Source organism: Bubalus kerabau, chromosome 2 (genome assembly GCF_029407905.1).
Source record: "Bubalus kerabau isolate K-KA32 ecotype Philippines breed swamp buffalo chromosome 2, PCC_UOA_SB_1v2, whole genome shotgun sequence".
NCBI lineage: Eukaryota > Metazoa > Chordata > Mammalia > Artiodactyla > Bovidae > Bubalus > Bubalus kerabau.
Window position 1 is genome coordinate 102,326,693 of NC_073625.1, and position 17,087 is coordinate 102,343,779.

Here is a 17,087-nt window from a genome sequence, read left to right on the forward strand (position 1 = left end):
TTAATTTCTGGTTTCATACCATTGTGGTTAGAAAGGATGCTTGATATAATTTCAATTTGTTGAATTTATTAAGATATTTTTGTGACCTAGCATGTGACCTGTCCTGCAGAAAGTTCCATATGCATTTTAAAAGAATGTGTATTTTGCTGCTTTGGATGAGATAACTATTCTGTAGATATTTATTAAGTCCATCTTGTCTGTCATTTAAGACCACTATTTCCTTATTGGTTTTCTGTCTGGATGATTTATCCACTGATAGAAGTAGAGCATTATAGTCCTCTACTATTACCATATTGTTGTCAATTCTTTCCTTTATGTCTATTATTATTTGCTTTATATATTTAGGTACTCATCTATTCAGTTCAGTTCAGTCGCTCACTCATGTCCAACTCTTTGAAACCTGAAGAACCACAGCACACAAGGCCTCCCTGTCCATCACCGTCTCCCGGAGTCCATTGTGTTGGTGATGCCATCCAACCACCTCATCCTCTGCCGTCCCCTTCTCCTTCAGCCCTCATCTTTCCCAGCATCAGGGTCTTTTCAAATGAGTCAGCTCTCTGCGTCAGATGGCCAAAGTATTGGAGTTTCAGCTTCAACATCAGTCCCTCCAGTGAACACCCAGGACTGATCTCTTTTAGGATGAACTGGTTGGATCTCCTTGCAGTCCAAGGGACTCTCAAGAGTCTTCTCCAACACCACAGTTCAAAAACATCAATTCTTTGGCCCTCAGCTTTCTTTATAGTCTAACTCTCACATCCATATATGACTACTGGAAAAACCATAGCCTTGACTAGATGGACCTTTATTGGCAAAATAGTGTCTCTGCTTTTTAATATGCTGTCTAGGTTGGTCATACCTTTCCTTCCAAGGACCAAGCGTCTTTTGATTTCATGGCTGCGATCACCATCTGCAGTGATTTTGGAGCCCAGAAAAATAAAAGTCAGCCACTGTTTCCCCATCTATTTCCTATGGAGTGATGGGACCAGATGCCATGATCTTGGTTTTCTGAATGTTGAGCTTTAAGCCAACTTTTTCACTTTCCTCTTTCACTTTCATCAAGAGGCTTTTTAATTCTTCTTTACTTGCTGCCATAAGGATGGTGTCATCTGCATATCTGAAGTTATTGATATTTCTCCCAGCAATCTTGATTCCAGCATGTGCTTCCTCCAGCCCAGCGTTTCTCATGATGCACTCTGCATATAAGTTAAATAAGCAGGGTGACAATATACAGCCTTCACGTACTCCTTTTCCTATTTGGAACCAGTCTGTTGTTCCATGTCCAGTTCTAACTGTTGCTTCCTGACCTGTATACAGGTTTCTCAAGAGGCAGGTCAGGTGGTCTGGTATTCTCATCTCTTTCAGAATTTTCCACAGTTTATTGTAATCTACACAGTCCAAGACTTTGGCATAGTTGATAAAGCAGATGTTTTTCTGGAACTCTCTTGCTTTTTCCATGATCCAGCGGATGTTGGCAATTTGATCTCTGGTTCCTCTGCCTTTTCTAAAACCAGCTTGAACATCTGAAATTTCACAGTTCATGTTGCTGAAGCCTGGCTTGGAGAATTTTGAGCATTACTTTACTAGTGTGTGAGATGAGTGCAATTCTGTGGTAGTTTGAGCATTCTCTGGCATTGCCTTTCTTTAGGACTGGAATGCAAACTGACCTTTTCCAGGCCTGTGGCCACTGCTGAGTTTTCCAAATTTTCTGGCATATTGAGTGCAGCACTTTCACAGCATCATCTTTTAAGATTTGAAATAGCTCAACTGGAATTCCATCACCTCCACTAGCTTTGTTCGTAGTGATGCTTCCTAAGGCCCACCTGACTTCACATTCCAGGATGTCTGGCTGTAGGTGAGTGTGAGTGATCACACCTTTGTGATTATCTGGGTCATGAAGATCTTTTTTGTGCAGTTTTTCTGTGTATTCTTGCCACCTCTTCTTAATATCTTCTGCTTCTGTTAGGTCCATACCATTTCTGTCCTTTATCGAGCCCATCTTTGCATGAAATATTCCCTTGGTATCTCTAATTTTCTTGAAGAGATCTCTCTTAGGTGCATATATGTTTACAAATGTTATATCTGCTTCTTGGATTGACTCTTTTATCATTATATGATATCCTCTTTGTCGTTTGTTGTAGAATTTGTTTTAAATTCTATTCTGTGTGAACACTGCTACCCCATAAGCCATTATTCTTATGGTTGTAAGGAGATATCCTTAGCGCTATCCTTTCCAGTTTATTTTGATGTCTTTGTCAGGTGAGCCTGCTATAAAAAACACTATAGACTGGTTGACTTAAATATCTGACATTTATTTCTCAAAGTTCTAGAGTTTGATAAATCCAAGATCAAGGTGTAAGCAGATTCAGTTCCTGTTGAAGACCCTTTCCTGACTTGTAGACAGCCACCTTCTTGCTTTGTCAGGGTAGACAGGAAGAGAGAGCTCTTTTCTCTCTTCCTCTTTTTAAATGAGGACACTAATGCCAGCATGTGGGCCTGCCCTCATACAAATGTCATTATCCCAAGAGGCCCCGCCTCCAGTTAGTATTCAATATATATATTTTGGAGGGACACAAACATTCATTCCATAATACTTCTTTATCCTATGCCTTCTGTATCTCTACCTGAGGAGGATGAATATGTTTATTTGCTTTTATTATGAACATTACTTATTGTAAGTGATTCTGACATCAAAGAAGAACACAAAGTGACAACTAAGTTATTTCTTTAATCTTTAGTAATTTCACTCCTTACAGTAACTAATGTTTATCTTCCAGAACATACAAAAAATTATTGTCAGTATATATGGCATATGTGATTAATTTTTTTGCATTTAGATCTTCATTCCATCTGGTTTTGTGTGTGTATGTGTGTTTAATGTAAAGCAGGGATCTCTGTTTCCAAATATTTAGCTCTTGTCTTTTCATCATATCTTCACTAATTCATTATTTACACTCATAGAACATATTACATACCATATGCCATTATATATGTTGATCTGTTTATATATTTTAAGTTGCTTTAAGATACTAAGCTTTTTATTATTTTTACTTTAGTATCAACACCCTCCTTACTGTGCAGTTGTGTGTATGTTTGTCATGGTTTTCATTGCAGTTACATTGAATTTGTGTGCTAATATGGGGAGATTTGCCATCTATGTAGCATTATATTTTCCTTCTCATGATTATGACATGTCTTCCAATTATGCAGGTCAGTTGCTCAGGTCTGCAGGTTCTTTACAACATTATTTAAGTAGTTTAAATATTAATGTTTTTACTAATACTGTTTTTTTCTACAGTAAATTTGTAAAGATTATCACATATTATAACATGTTGAATATATATTTTGTATACAGTTTGCATTCTTTATAAGCAGCTATGTTATTTGTTCTAATAGTGGTTTCCTTGGCCTTCTTCAGTTTTTCTAGTAATAGATTTTCAAGATAATAATTTTGTGTGTTCTTTTTTTATTCATCCCTGTTTCCTTTTCTTGTCTCATTGCATGAGAATTTCCATTCTAAGTTGAATGATGATAGTGTACCATCTTATCTTCATCGTTCCTTAATAACATGCCCCCCTTTAATTTTAGCATTGTGATGTCCATTGATTTAGAAGAATGTATTATTAAGAATTCTTTTTTCAATTGTTAACTTTTTAAAAATCCAGATAATGAACATTAAATTCTATTAAATATCCTTTTGGCTTCCAATGAGAAAGCCATGTGACCTTTCAATGTGATGAATAGTCTAAAAAATCCTTACATTTTTTAATATCCTACTTAGTCATTGTGTCTTTTTCTTTAAATACAGAGCTATATGTTATTTTATAATATATAAAATTTTTAATATTTATAAATTGCTTTTTCATTTGTGTATCTTCAGGTTTAGTATTAGGCTTATGATATCTTGCTAAAATACATTTGAATATTTTCATGTTTTATACTAATTACATTAAATTTTAAAAGCTTTGTAATTATCATATGGTTGAAAGTACATTTTTTGGACTTGATTTTTTTTTTTTTGGTGGAGTGGTTAAAAAAAAGACAACTTTTCTTCCATAGCTGTTAAGTATGATCAGTGTGAATTGTCAGTCCTTTTCTGTAATATCCTCAGTCATCTCTTGGATAAAAAGTTAACTCTCTTATCTATTTAATGTATTCATTTATGGTTTTTTTTTTTCTTCAAAAAAAAGTTCATGGAAATAATATTGTATTAAGTTTTTATTGTTGTTTAGAGCTGTTTGAACATGTTTAAACATTTTTCTTAATCATCTTTTAGATGATACCCCCAATGTATTTGATATAAATGTTCTAATATACTTGTTAGTGAAGAGTGTCTTGCTTGAATTTAGTATTAATGAGCATTAATCCATGTTTCATAAAATGATTTATATTTGGCCCATTGCTTTTAGGAAGGAATCAGTATCATAAGGGTGAAGTTAGATGATTTTAACTTTTGTTTTTATGTTTTCTTCATCTATGAGATAGAAAATTTTGATTTAACGTTTATATGTTTGTTTGTTTGTTTTTTTGATATATGTTTTCTGGCAGTTGATCTGTCTTTACCAATGTGTTTTATACAGATTTTTGGTAGAGAAACCCTCCAAAGGAAGATACTTTTAGGATTTGGTTATCTGTCACTGAGTAACAAAATATCCTAAAGTTTGGTAGTTTTAAAACAGCATACTTTTATTATATGTCAGTTTCTTTGGGTCAGGAATCCAAGCATGACTCAGCTGAGTTCTTTCAGAGTCTCTCACTAGGCTACAGTCAGGGTGTCAGCTAGGGCTGGGACCTTACCTAGTGGCTTGACTGGGGAAGGACCTCCTTTTAAGCTTACTGTTGGCCCAGTGTAGTGCTTTATCCACTGCAACACATATAGGTGATTATTTGATTCATTTAAGAATCATTCTTTGGGTCTTAAATCCAGCCCTGGAAACATCTAACTCTTTTCAGTTCTTCCTGTTTACTCAGTCATTAGTGTCTGTGTGTGTGTGTAGAAAACAGGAAGGGAGGGAATTTGATCATATGTTAGCATAACTTAGATTCATTTTTAAGAACTATGCTTTTCTATTTTCCTTAGGTGCCTTAGCTGGACCAATTATTGTGGAGCCACATGTCACAGCAGTATGGGGAAAGAATGTTTCGTTGAAGTGTTTAATTGAAGTAAATGAAACTATAACACAAATTTCATGGGAGAAGATACATGGCAAAAGTTCACAGACTGTTGCAGTTCATCATCCTCAACATGGATTCTCTGTTCAAGGAGAATATCAGGGAAGAGTCTTGTTTAAAAACTATTCAATTAATGATGCAACAATTACTCTACATAACATAGGATTCTCTGATTCTGGAAAATACATATGCAAAGCTGTTACATTCCCCCTTGGAAATGCTGAGTCCTCTACAACTGTAACTGTATTAGGTACGTGTACTTGAATTGTGTATTTTGGTGATAGTGGTGAGGATTATAGTAAAAATATTTTCAAAAACTTAAAATGATTGAAATTACATATAAATGTAAATTTTAAATGAAAGAATTCAAATATGATTTTTCAATTTCTGTCATAAAACTCTGATTCTAGACTCTGTTTAAACAAAATCTTGTCCCTATCTACCTGTCTGTATAATGCTGTGTAGTTCATAGCTATTTTACTTTGTTCAGGAAAGATTGTTTTTTATTTACAATGCTAAGTGCTAATGTTTTTTATTTATAATACTAAGTGCTAATATTCTTTGATATTTATTTCCCCTCAAACTTCAACCTTTAATTAAATTATCATCTTTAAGCTTTTCCATTTTTTTTAATGACTGTGGTCTTAGAGCCATTGATGTCTTATGTTTGTTTTTCAAATCATTTTTATTTCTGCTGTTGTGGATTCGCATAGCTATTTGAATCATGGGCTGTTGCCTCCATTGAAGGATTTTCTGCCTTTTACTATGTGATAACTGTTAAAATGTATGGTGAACTTTAGAAAGAGCTTATTAGCATTAAGGTAGCCACCTGCAGTGAAAGGTAAACCAATCTAGAATAGCTGGTGAGTACTCACAGAATACTAGTATGAGGACCAAGGACTACTAGCAACCTTGGCCATTTCCACCTAAAGTGGAAAGCCTTTAATGGATGGTCTTTGCTCTGAATCCACCTGTTTGCCTGTCAGGGGTTTTGTTAGGTCTGCTAATAGCTTTCCCTACTCAATCCTCCTTCTCTTTTCTCCAAGATGTTATTCCTTTATAAACTTGTTGCACTCCTCACTTGATCTCACTGTCTGCTTCAAGAGAACCAAACAGTTACACAGCCTCTAATATTTAATGGTGTGATTTCAGGATCTCTGAAGTTCAGGAAAGAAATTTTGTCCAAATCTGTTATATATTTTTTCATGTTGAGAAAAACTATTTAAAAATGGAAATAAAATTAAATATTTGAAGACTTTGTGTTTAAGACCCTATCCTAAGGGCTGTGGGGAAAATATAACTTAGGTTTACAAAATTGATGCTTTTGAGAACAGTTTTAATTGGAAGACAAGGTATTAATATCTAAAAAGTCAAGTGCAAACCATTGGGGTAAAAAATTAAAAAAAAATAAGTGTCAAGAAAAAAAGATAGTTTGTATGTAGAAGAGAGAACTCATGAGAATAAGATTTTTTACTTTAAATTTTAGTAATCCTTCCTAAATTAATAAACATTCAATGGTTTAAAACTCAGGATTATTTAAAGTATAAGACCAGTCATGATTTTACCTGTGTCTGCTTCTCTAATTTCATCTATCCATTCCTTGCTCTACTTCTCCCAACAGCCCAAATTTTATAATCATAATGAACTATTTGTGGTATGTTAACACTTATGTTTTTATATGTATTTTTTGTTATGCCTCTCTTCTCAAGAGATTGCCACCTTTCCCCTCCTGTCTTTTTATTCCTACATTTCTTCTGTTTAACTGTTACTCATCAAACTACATCCTTTTGGTAGCCATTTTAAAAATATCTAGCCCTCTGCTGTTTGATGGGGATTTTATTTTGCTCTTTTGCCATTGTTTCTTGAGCTTATCTTTGTTGCAGCAGTTAATTTAGCACTTATATGTCTTTTTCACTATAAACCTGTGGTGGACTGCGACTGTGCACTTTAAAATTTGACTTTGTATCCGTAAAGCTTATAAGAGTTTCTGGTGTATAGCAGTAATACACTAAGTGTTATTTAGGTAGAGTATGGAAATAGCTAAGTTAACTCTAGTTCAGAAATGTTTTGTTGAAAAATAGTTGAGCCAGTCCTTGAATGATGTAAACATACAGAGGGGGAATAAGTGAGCCAATGCAAGGAAGCAGAAAACAACATATATTAGGGCAGAGTTTCTTCACCATGGCATTGTTGAAGTTTGGGCCTGGAAATTTTTGCTGTGGTAAACTGTCCTGTCCATTATAGACTGTTCAGCAGCCTTCATGCCATCTACCCACTAGATACTAGTAGCAGTTCCTTAGAAGTTGTGCCAAGTTAGAATGTCTCCCAACATTGCCAAGTGTCCTCTGAGGGACCACTGAATAATCTGTTGATTGTTCAAAGGATTTATATAAAGTCAAGAATTAAAGGCTAGAAATGTAGAGTAGGACCACTTTAAAGTAACTCAAATATCAAGATTGGGAATTTGAGCCTTATATTACTTGAAATGCAAACTGAGCATGTTGTATTTCTCCCTCTTATTCTCAAGTTCTTTCTGTTTATTTATTTTATTTTTTATTATTTTTGACTGTACCACGTGACACATGGGATCTTAGTTCTCTGACCAGGAATTGAACCCATGCCTTTAGTGAAAAGTGCATAGCTATAACCACTGTACCGCCAGGGAAGTCCCAGATTCTTGTTGTTTAAAGTGTGGTTCATGAGCCAGCAGCAGTGGTATCACTTGGGAGATTGTTAGAAATACAGAATTCAGATCTTCCCCAGACTTGTTGAATGATAAATCTATTATAGCAAGATCCCCAAGTAATTTTTATGCACAGTAGGTAAAGTTTGAAAAACACTACTTTGACCATCTTCTCACCTTGCTTAGAGGAGTGTCTAACTCATAGACTTGATTTGTAAGTAATGTGATGAAAGTTGTCATTTAGGAAGATCAGTCAGGTGTTTTTGATGGATTACAATGAAGAGTCCTGAAATCATAATGCCTCAGATAGGAGGCCATGAAAGCTTGACGTTAATTTTCTAATTTATGCCACTTGAGTGAAGAAGGGAGCTATTAGGAAGGAGAAACTAACAGAACATTGTAACTGACTATATATAAGAAACCAAGAAGGTTTGAACAGTAACAGGTTTTGAGCCTTAGTGGTTGAGTAAATTATGTTGCCATTAATTTAAATTGGCATGTCTGAATGAAAATCAAGTTGGGGATTGGGAGGATGAGATGATGAATTCAACCTTTGGCTTACTGAGTTGGAGGATACATAGACAAATGATACCACATTTTGTATCAAAAGTGAATAAAATTAGGGATCATTCAGGTAGTAATGTTTATCAGATAAAAGTTTTTAAGAGACATACAGGAAGTAACGGAAGTTTTATTAGGGCAGGGATTAGAAGAAATAGAGATGAACAGTTCAAAAACATAGCTTTGCAAAAAACTGTTAAAGTAATATTATTTATATCAAGAGAAGATAAAGTTTTTAAGATTGCTCTAGCACATTTTTCCCACAGTGAGAATCAAGCCCTACAGAAATGATTTCAGTGACCCATTTTTTTCAGCGCTCCTGTGGTTGGCACATACAACTTCTCAGGTGGCGCTGGCAGTAAAGAGCCCACCTGCCAATGCAGCAGACATGAGAGATGCAGGTTCAATTCCTGGGCTAGAAAGATCCCATGAAGGAGGGCATGACAACCCACTCCAGTATTCTTGCCTGAAGAATCCCATGGATAGAGGAGCCCGGTGGGCTACAGTCCTTAGTGTCACAGTTGGACATGACTGAAGCGACCTAGCATGCATGGTTGGCACAAAGCTACTATCATTCTAAATGCATATCTCAGAAGTTAATCTCTTACTTAGAGCAGATACCTGAAGGCATTAGAACTTAATTCTTTTGGAACTGATTGGGAAGAACTGTTCTAAGTATCAGATTTCTACCAAGTCAGTCAAAGAAAATAGACAAAGAAAAGCATTGAATGTGTAGATTAGGCAGAGTTAGTGACATTAGAGTTTCAAAAGAGTGATAGTAATAGACCTGAATTAAGGGAATGTAATATAGCAAAACACTTTTAAGAAAATTGAACAACAAATGTCCCATAGGAGAAGAGTTATTGTATAATTGATTGCTTCTTCTTGATATATGAGATATTATATAGTGATTAAAATTGTAGTTAAGAGAAGTATTGCTGCTTGAAAATAAAATGAGCCACAAAACTGTAGGAATGCCATGATTACATCTATATAGACACTGGAAACAAAAATAAAGAGAAAGAAGTGGAAGTATATGATAATGACTATATTAGTATATTATAGTTGTGGATATTTTTCTTTTTTTTTTTTCCAATTTTTAGTAATACTTTTGTAATTAAAAAAAAAAAAAAGACTTCTACTGCCAGACATAATGGAGTAACAGGGATTGGATTTACCCTTTCTCTCTCTAACAAGAAAACTAACCAACTAGTTTTTAGTCAATGGGCAATAGGCATGATGGGATTATGATCCCTGAAAGAAGAAAGATAGGCAAAAATTATGCAGTTGCTCCAACCTCCTCTTTAGTCAGTCTCCAGTGGCAACTCAGTGACAAGGGCTTCAAGTAAAGAATGCTGGTCTCACTGAGCTTAAGAGATGGATTGGACAGATGTTTAGAATTTGTGGAGCAGAAAGTAGAAAGGGAGTATCTGAGAGAAAGAATGTGTGTGCTTTAGAGACCTACAGAAGGGCGCTCTGAAGTCTTTGGTTTAGAACTTGCTGTGTACATGTGGAAGACACTTTGGAGATGGGGGAAAGAACCAGCAGAAAGAAGTGGTCTTAACAATCCTGATGTTAATACAGGGCTGGGAAAACGTCGTATTCCTACAAATCAGAGTATAGAGGGCACTGGGTAGGAGAGGGAGTGACAGCGAAACCTCCTGGGACAAAGTGCAGAGAAGCTAACTAAAACGTTGGGAAATACGAGAAAAGTAACTTTAGAAAGCCATTGTAGTCTACAACCAGGGGTTTGAGTCCCTTCAGAAGAAACAAATAATATAATTTAAAATTAACTTTAAAATAATTTTTATATTTCCTCAAAGATAAAAACCTCTATTGATGGCACAGGTTATTCACCCTGACTCTGCCATGGTTGGGGGATGGGCAAGTGAAACATTAAAAACCACTGAAAACTTCAAAGAAATAATAATATAGTAAGGAATATACACTAAAATCTAAGAAAAAGTAGAAACATAGAAATAAACCTAGCTCTGAAAGCTGAAATCTGTATTCAACCTTGGGGACATTCAGCAATTCAGAAGAGATACCTAAGATGATGAACTAAGATTTTGAGAGCCTTGAGAAGTGAGAGAGACAAATATCTAAGTGTATGTCTGCTCAAGATGGGATATCTAATAACTTTTCTTATATTCTCCTGGTACCCAACAACTTAATATTTTCAGAAGAGTAGTTCACCCACTAAACTAGCCTTATTACAGACTTTGAGGCTTGGTTTATATCACTTGAGTAATCTGAAATTGAGATCCTGGGCTGGATAGTGTTCTTAGAAGCTAGCTTAGCAGAAGAAAAGAAAGATCCTTTCTGGAAGAAAGGTACTATATTCTAAGCCTCAAATTATTTCTACCTTAATTATTCAAATTCAAGCATATGATCTGCTTGAATGACCAGGCATATAAGTAAAGAAGACCCCAGAAGCACCCAGCACAAACAAGAAGAGAAAAAGACCTGTGTAAGGTGTTGGAATTATCTGACATAGACTATTAAACCGTGCTTACCATTTGAAGGGATAGGTCAATCTATTGAATTTCTGCAGAGAACAAGAAACTGTCAGTCGTGTCCATCTCTGTGCCTGCATGGACTATATATATATAGCCTGTCAGGCTCCTCTGTCCGTGAGATTCTCCAGGCAAGAAACCTGGAGAATTCCCTTCTCCAGGGACTCTTCTCCATCCAGAGACTGAACCCAGGTCTTCATTGCAGGCAGATTTTTTACCATCTGAGCCACCAGCAAAGCCCATATATGTATGTATGTGTGTGTATGTGTATAATGTCTATGTATATATATAATGTATATGTATATATAATGTATATGTGTGTGTGTATATAAGTATTTATATATATATTTATCTCACATAGTAATTTGTCCTTGAAGTACAGAGGTAATTTTTAGTACAAGCATATCTTGGAGATAACGTGGGTTCCGTTCCAGACCAATAAAGTAAATATCACAGTAAAACAGTCACATGAATTTTTTGGTTTCACAGTGTTATAAAGATTATGTTTTTACTACACTGTAGTCTGTTAAGTGTGCAATAGCATTGTCTTAACAATGTATATAATTTAGGTAAAAAATCATTGTATTGCTAAAAAATACTTACCATCATCTGAGTCTTCAGCCAGTTTTAATCTTTTTACAGTAGTAACATCCAAGATTACAGATCATCATAACAAATATAATAATAATGAAAAAGCTTGAAATATTGTGAGAATTACCAAAATATGACAAAGAGATAGGAAGTGAGAAAATGCTGTTGGAAAAATGATGCTAATAGATTTGCTCAATACAGGGTTACCAGAAGTCTTCAATTTGTGAATAATGCAATATCTGTGAAACACAATGGAGTGAGGTGTGCCTGTATATAAAAAACAGTTAACTGATGAATTTTATACATTTGAATTAAAAACTTCTGCTCATCAAAACACACTATAAAGAGAGAAGCCCTAAATGGTAGAAGATATTGCACATATAATCAGAAATGGACTCTCCCCAGTCAGTAAAAAAAAAAAAGGACTTTAATAGGTTTTTTCAGAAAAATCCCAAATGGCTCATGAACAAGACAAGATTCTTAGTGTCATTTATAATCTGAGAAATTAAAAACAGGGTCTCTATTATATGCTGTTATATACTTACAAGATTGTCAGACACTGAAAAGTCTGACAGTATCAACTGTAGTGGGTATGTTGGGACCAATCAGAGTGCTAAGACTGAGAGTAAATTGGTACTTTGGAAAGCTTTTTGGCCTTACTTGGTAAAGTTGGAAATAAACATAGAAGCAAGAGAAAAACTAGAGAAACATTTTTAAAAATATACCAAGATACATGAGTGAAAATGTTTCTTACAAAATTGTTTTTTTCCAAAGAGGAAGCAGCACCAATATTCAACAGTAAATGAACCATACAGTAGTTAAGACTAATAATTGATACAATTGTATGCAAATCTAAATGATCTAAAAGTAAAACAAAGAATTGCAAAATAATAATTGAAGGCTAAATGATCCTACATGAATAAATCTCAGGAACAGAAAATTGAGAGAAAAATATATTTTAAAAATGACCCAATTAAAAATTTTGGAAATGAAAAAAGTCTTTTAGGTTAAAAACTTAATGGACACAGTAAACTATAGGCTGGAGCCAAAGAACACATGAAGTGAGTACAGAAAGGAGCATATGAAATTTACTGGAAAATCTGAAGAGATTGCTAGCATGTATGTGGAGGGTAGATTAAAAGGGTCTAACACTAAGGTTACTTCTGCTGAGGATCTTTCTTCTATCAGATAAAGGGAGGTAGCATGTACATTTCAGTAAGCATAACTGTTAATGCTATATATTTTAACAGTTGTAATTTAAATATAAACATTTTTGCCACAGCTTGAAGCATTATATATTAAAACTGCTTTTTTATTTTTCATTTCAGAATAATAGTACCTTGAATCTCCTAATGGAAATTATGATTAAGTTCGCAGATTTTTTGTTATATGTTAACTTTGGAAGAAACTCATTTTTCCCTATAAAAAAAGGTGTATCTCTATCAGGGCAGGGAGAACCATCTTTGTGATGGTTATATAAAATCTTGCTTCTAGATTGGCCTGACTCAATCTTCTCTTGTTCTAAGAATCCATTTGGTGTTGGCATTTAGTGTGTGTGTATCTTATATTCAGTTGTCCTTAAGTTTATGAAATGTGGCTAGATGTGGCTTGGAAGGAGTAAATATGCTTTTAATTGAAATGTAACTAATTTTTTAAAATTTAAACAGTTGAACCCACTGTGAGCCTGATAAAAGGGCCAGATTCTTTAATTGATGGAGGAAATGAAACAGTAGCAGCCATTTGTATCGCAGCCACTGGAAAACCAGTTGCACATATTGATTGGGAAGGTGATCTTGGCGAAATGGAATCCACTACAACTTCTTTTCCAAATGAAACAGCAACAATTGTCAGCCAATACAAGCTTTTTCCTACCAGATTTGCCAAAGGAAGGAGAATTACTTGTGTTGTAAAACATCCAGCCTTGGAAAAGGACATCCGATATTCCTTCATATTAGATATACAGTGTAAGTAAATGATAATGTTTGCTTTTTAAACGTTATGTGTTTTAATTTTATTCCTCTTAACATAATTCTGTATCAAATTGTATTTAGTTTGAATATGTAGTATTCCTATATTGTTGTAGATTTTCCTTGTTGACATTTTTTCTTAATTAAAAAAATATATATTTTTATGGAAATTTCGTTTAACCAGAATATTATTGTCAGTTTGTAAAGACAATGATTAAAGTTGCTGTCTAACTTAAAATTATTTAGCCTTGTCTTTTTTAGACCTTAAAATAGGCTAGATTTGGGTGAATTGTGCACATTTGTACCTCAGAATGTTCAGTACTTCGAGAAAAACAGCTGCTTCTCCAATCCAATTAATTTAGCTGTTCATTTTTATGGATGCTACCCATGATATTTTCAGTAAGAATTTTTAATTTCCTAAATGCATTTTAATTAGCTGGAAAATTTGTTCTTTCAATATTATTTGTAGTCACATTTTGTTGATGACATTCTAAGATCCTCATAAACGTAAAACAGTAAAGTGATCGTTGGGATAATAGTAATCTTAGATAAAGTTAAAAGCTGGCCCATCCTGTGCTGCTTTTTTTCCTAAGAGATGCTCTCTTATGTGTGTATTTATGTGGAGATATATATATATATATGTGGATATCATATATATATGATACATATGTGTATATACTTTCCCCTTTTATAAAGTTTCTCGCTTTTTTTATATTCTTTGTGTAGCACTTTAAAATTTGAGCAAGAGGAACACAGATAGCTTATAGTAAAGATAATGAAAGTTAAGTAGGTTAAAGATAAAATTATGAAAAGTCTCTGGGTTCTTGTGTCATTTCCATCCATGCACAGATCATAAATCTAGATAGGTTTTTGAAGGAGATGTTCTGTTTTTTGTTGTTTTGTTTTTTTGATATGACATGCATGGAATTTTAATTTAACATATATTCATTACACTTCGTGTGATTGTTTTGAAAATTGTAAGGATCTTTTTCAACATTTATAGAGTTAAACTTGAGGAGCTATCTTCTGTGGATTTTATTACCTTTGTATTCTTGAGTGCAAATACAGTCCTAGTAGTAGTCCCTGCTCATTGTAATTTGTCAGTATCCATGAAGGGTTGGTTACAAGACTCCTGCTTATGCCAAAATCCAGGCATGCTCCAATCCTTTATATAAAATGGCATATATTTGCATGTAATCTATACATATCCTCCTATGTTCTTTAAATCATCTGTAGATTGCTTATAATACATACTACAATGTAAATGTTATGTAAATAGCTTTAAATTCAATGTAAATTCTATGTAAATAATTGCTGATATGCAGCAAATTCAGGTTTTTATTTTTGAACTTTTCTAGAATTTTTTTTTTCCTGAATATTTTTCATCCACTGTTGGTTGAATCCACAGAAGCTGAACCCATAAAGATGGCTGGCTGTACCTTATTTTCTCCTCATTTTTCTATCTTGTACATACTCTTAAATTTTTCTTTTTTCTTATAAAATTTAGATTCAGTTGTAAGTCCATTAATATTTTTCTCATATGTATTTTCTCTTCCCTGTGTCTAATAATGACTGAAATTTTCATCAATTATGTATACTATTATTTTTTGTTTGCTTAAATGCAATTTTAAAATATAAAAATATTTCTCCTGATGTAAGACTTTATGGCTTAGACTTATTGGCCTACACCTAAAATATTCTTATTGTTTCTTGCTGTTGTTAATTAGGCCCTATAAAACATGTAAACAAAGTTTGAGGAGATAAAATCTTACATGCAAAATTCATATCTCAAAATTTAGAGGTATTCTTTGAGGATACTTTAATATCTATCTTATCTTCCATTGAAAATAAACACACAGATATCTGTACTGTTCTTTCAGCAACATTAATTATTACCAATTTTAAATTAGAAAAAAATGTTAATTCTTGGTATTTATGAGGCAGGCCTTTTAAAAATATTAAGGTAATTGTACCTTAGTTTGAAGAAGTTTAACTTTTTACCACTGTTTTTTGTAAACCTTACTTGACTTCAGGCTTCCCTGCGTAGTTAAAAGACTGACCTGGTTTCTCTAACTTCCCGTCTGGCCTGCTTTTTGTCTAGTTTACTTGTGTAGCTCACAGAAGGTTGGAGGGTCTCTGCACCATACTTAAGTATCATTTCTTTACCTTCTCTAGTATCATTCTATATTTTTCCTTGTTAGCCCTCATAATGGATTTTTGTTAAATTTTTTAAAATGTTATCTTCCCTGTTACCATTAGAATATAAGTATTATAAATACTGAATATCTATACTAAATATCTAAAACAGTGCCTGTCACTTAATAGGAGCTAAACAAATAATGGTTCAGTGAATGATTAGTATTGGAATTCACAGTTGAAAGTATACATTTATATTGATGTTAGACGTAGATAATTACTCATTTAATTATATAGTACATAAGCTAAAAGACCTTTGGATACATTAAATGGATAAAAGTTCACGTTTTGGAACAGTTGAGGCCTCAGAAAATTTACTTTAGTTGTAATTATAGTCTTAGAAAGTTTGTCATATCTCTCATGCCCTATGGATATTAAGTGTATGATATTATATTATAATTTATTTTAATATATAATATTAATTTTAACATAATATTGTAATATAAAACTTATATTAAATTGTGAATATTATATTTTATAATTTTTTATAATTAACTTGATATCTCTTAGGGCATATTTCCTTTCACATTAAACATTTCTTTAAAGACAGTTTTATGTAGTGACTTTGTGCCTAAATGCCATGTCTCATCAAATTATTGTATTTTCTTTGTTTATATACTTCTGTATATTTCATAATAGGGCTCATATTTTGCTTTTGGTGATTATAAGTTTATGAATATTCTTACATTGTGTCCAGAACAACTAGAACATGCTTATAGTTGTCTAGTGTTTGGTGCTCATTGTTTACGCATTCATTTATTTTTAGTTACCCAGAGTTTATTGAGTTTGTTGTTGTTCAGTTGCTGAGTCATGTCTGACTCTTTGCAACCCCATGGACTGTAGCCTGCTGGGCTCCTCTGTCCATGAGGTAGGTTTTCCAGGCAAAAATACTGCAGTGGGTTGCCATTTCCTTCCCCAGGGGATCTTCCCGATCCAGCGATCGAACACATGTCTCCTGCTTTACTGAGCCACTTGGGATTAAATACTATATTCCTTATTTCTTATGTGTATAAGCGAAGGAAAGTACACAGCTTCTAAAGTTATAAAGTTGTTAATACTTTATCATTGTATATTGCATCTATTGTTTACAAAAGATAATCTGCTGAATAACGCATTTATTTTATAGATGCTCCTGAGGTTTCAGTAACAGGCTATGATGGAAACTGGTTCGTAGGAAGAAAAGGTGTTAATCTCAAATGTAATGCTGATGCAAATCCACCACCCTTCAAATCCGTGTGGAGCAGGTAATAATGTTGATAGTTCTAAAGAGGAATTATTTAAAAGTCAGAAGTGTTCATCAGTGCATATTTGAAGTTGTTTTTATCAATGTAATATACAGTGACTGTAATAGCTGGAAATCTTGCACGTGTTTTTGTGTTTCACCTCTCCCCGCCTTCCAGTCCC

General features: G+C 33.8%; 1 protein-coding gene across 2 annotated transcripts in view; it reads left to right on the plus strand.

Annotated features, from left to right (window-relative positions):
* Nucleotides 1-17,087, plus strand: part of NECTIN3 (nectin cell adhesion molecule 3) — a 146,457-nt gene that overhangs the window by 40,277 nt on the left and 89,093 nt on the right. For both annotated transcript variants that reach the window (XM_055568133.1, XM_055568132.1), the window contains exons 2-4: nucleotides 5,078-5,419; nucleotides 13,188-13,484; nucleotides 16,810-16,927. In XM_055568133.1, coding sequence (XP_055424108.1) covers nucleotides 5,078-5,419; nucleotides 13,188-13,484; nucleotides 16,810-16,927 — 757 coding nt within the window. The remainder of the gene's footprint in view (nucleotides 1-5,077; nucleotides 5,420-13,187; nucleotides 13,485-16,809; nucleotides 16,928-17,087) is intronic.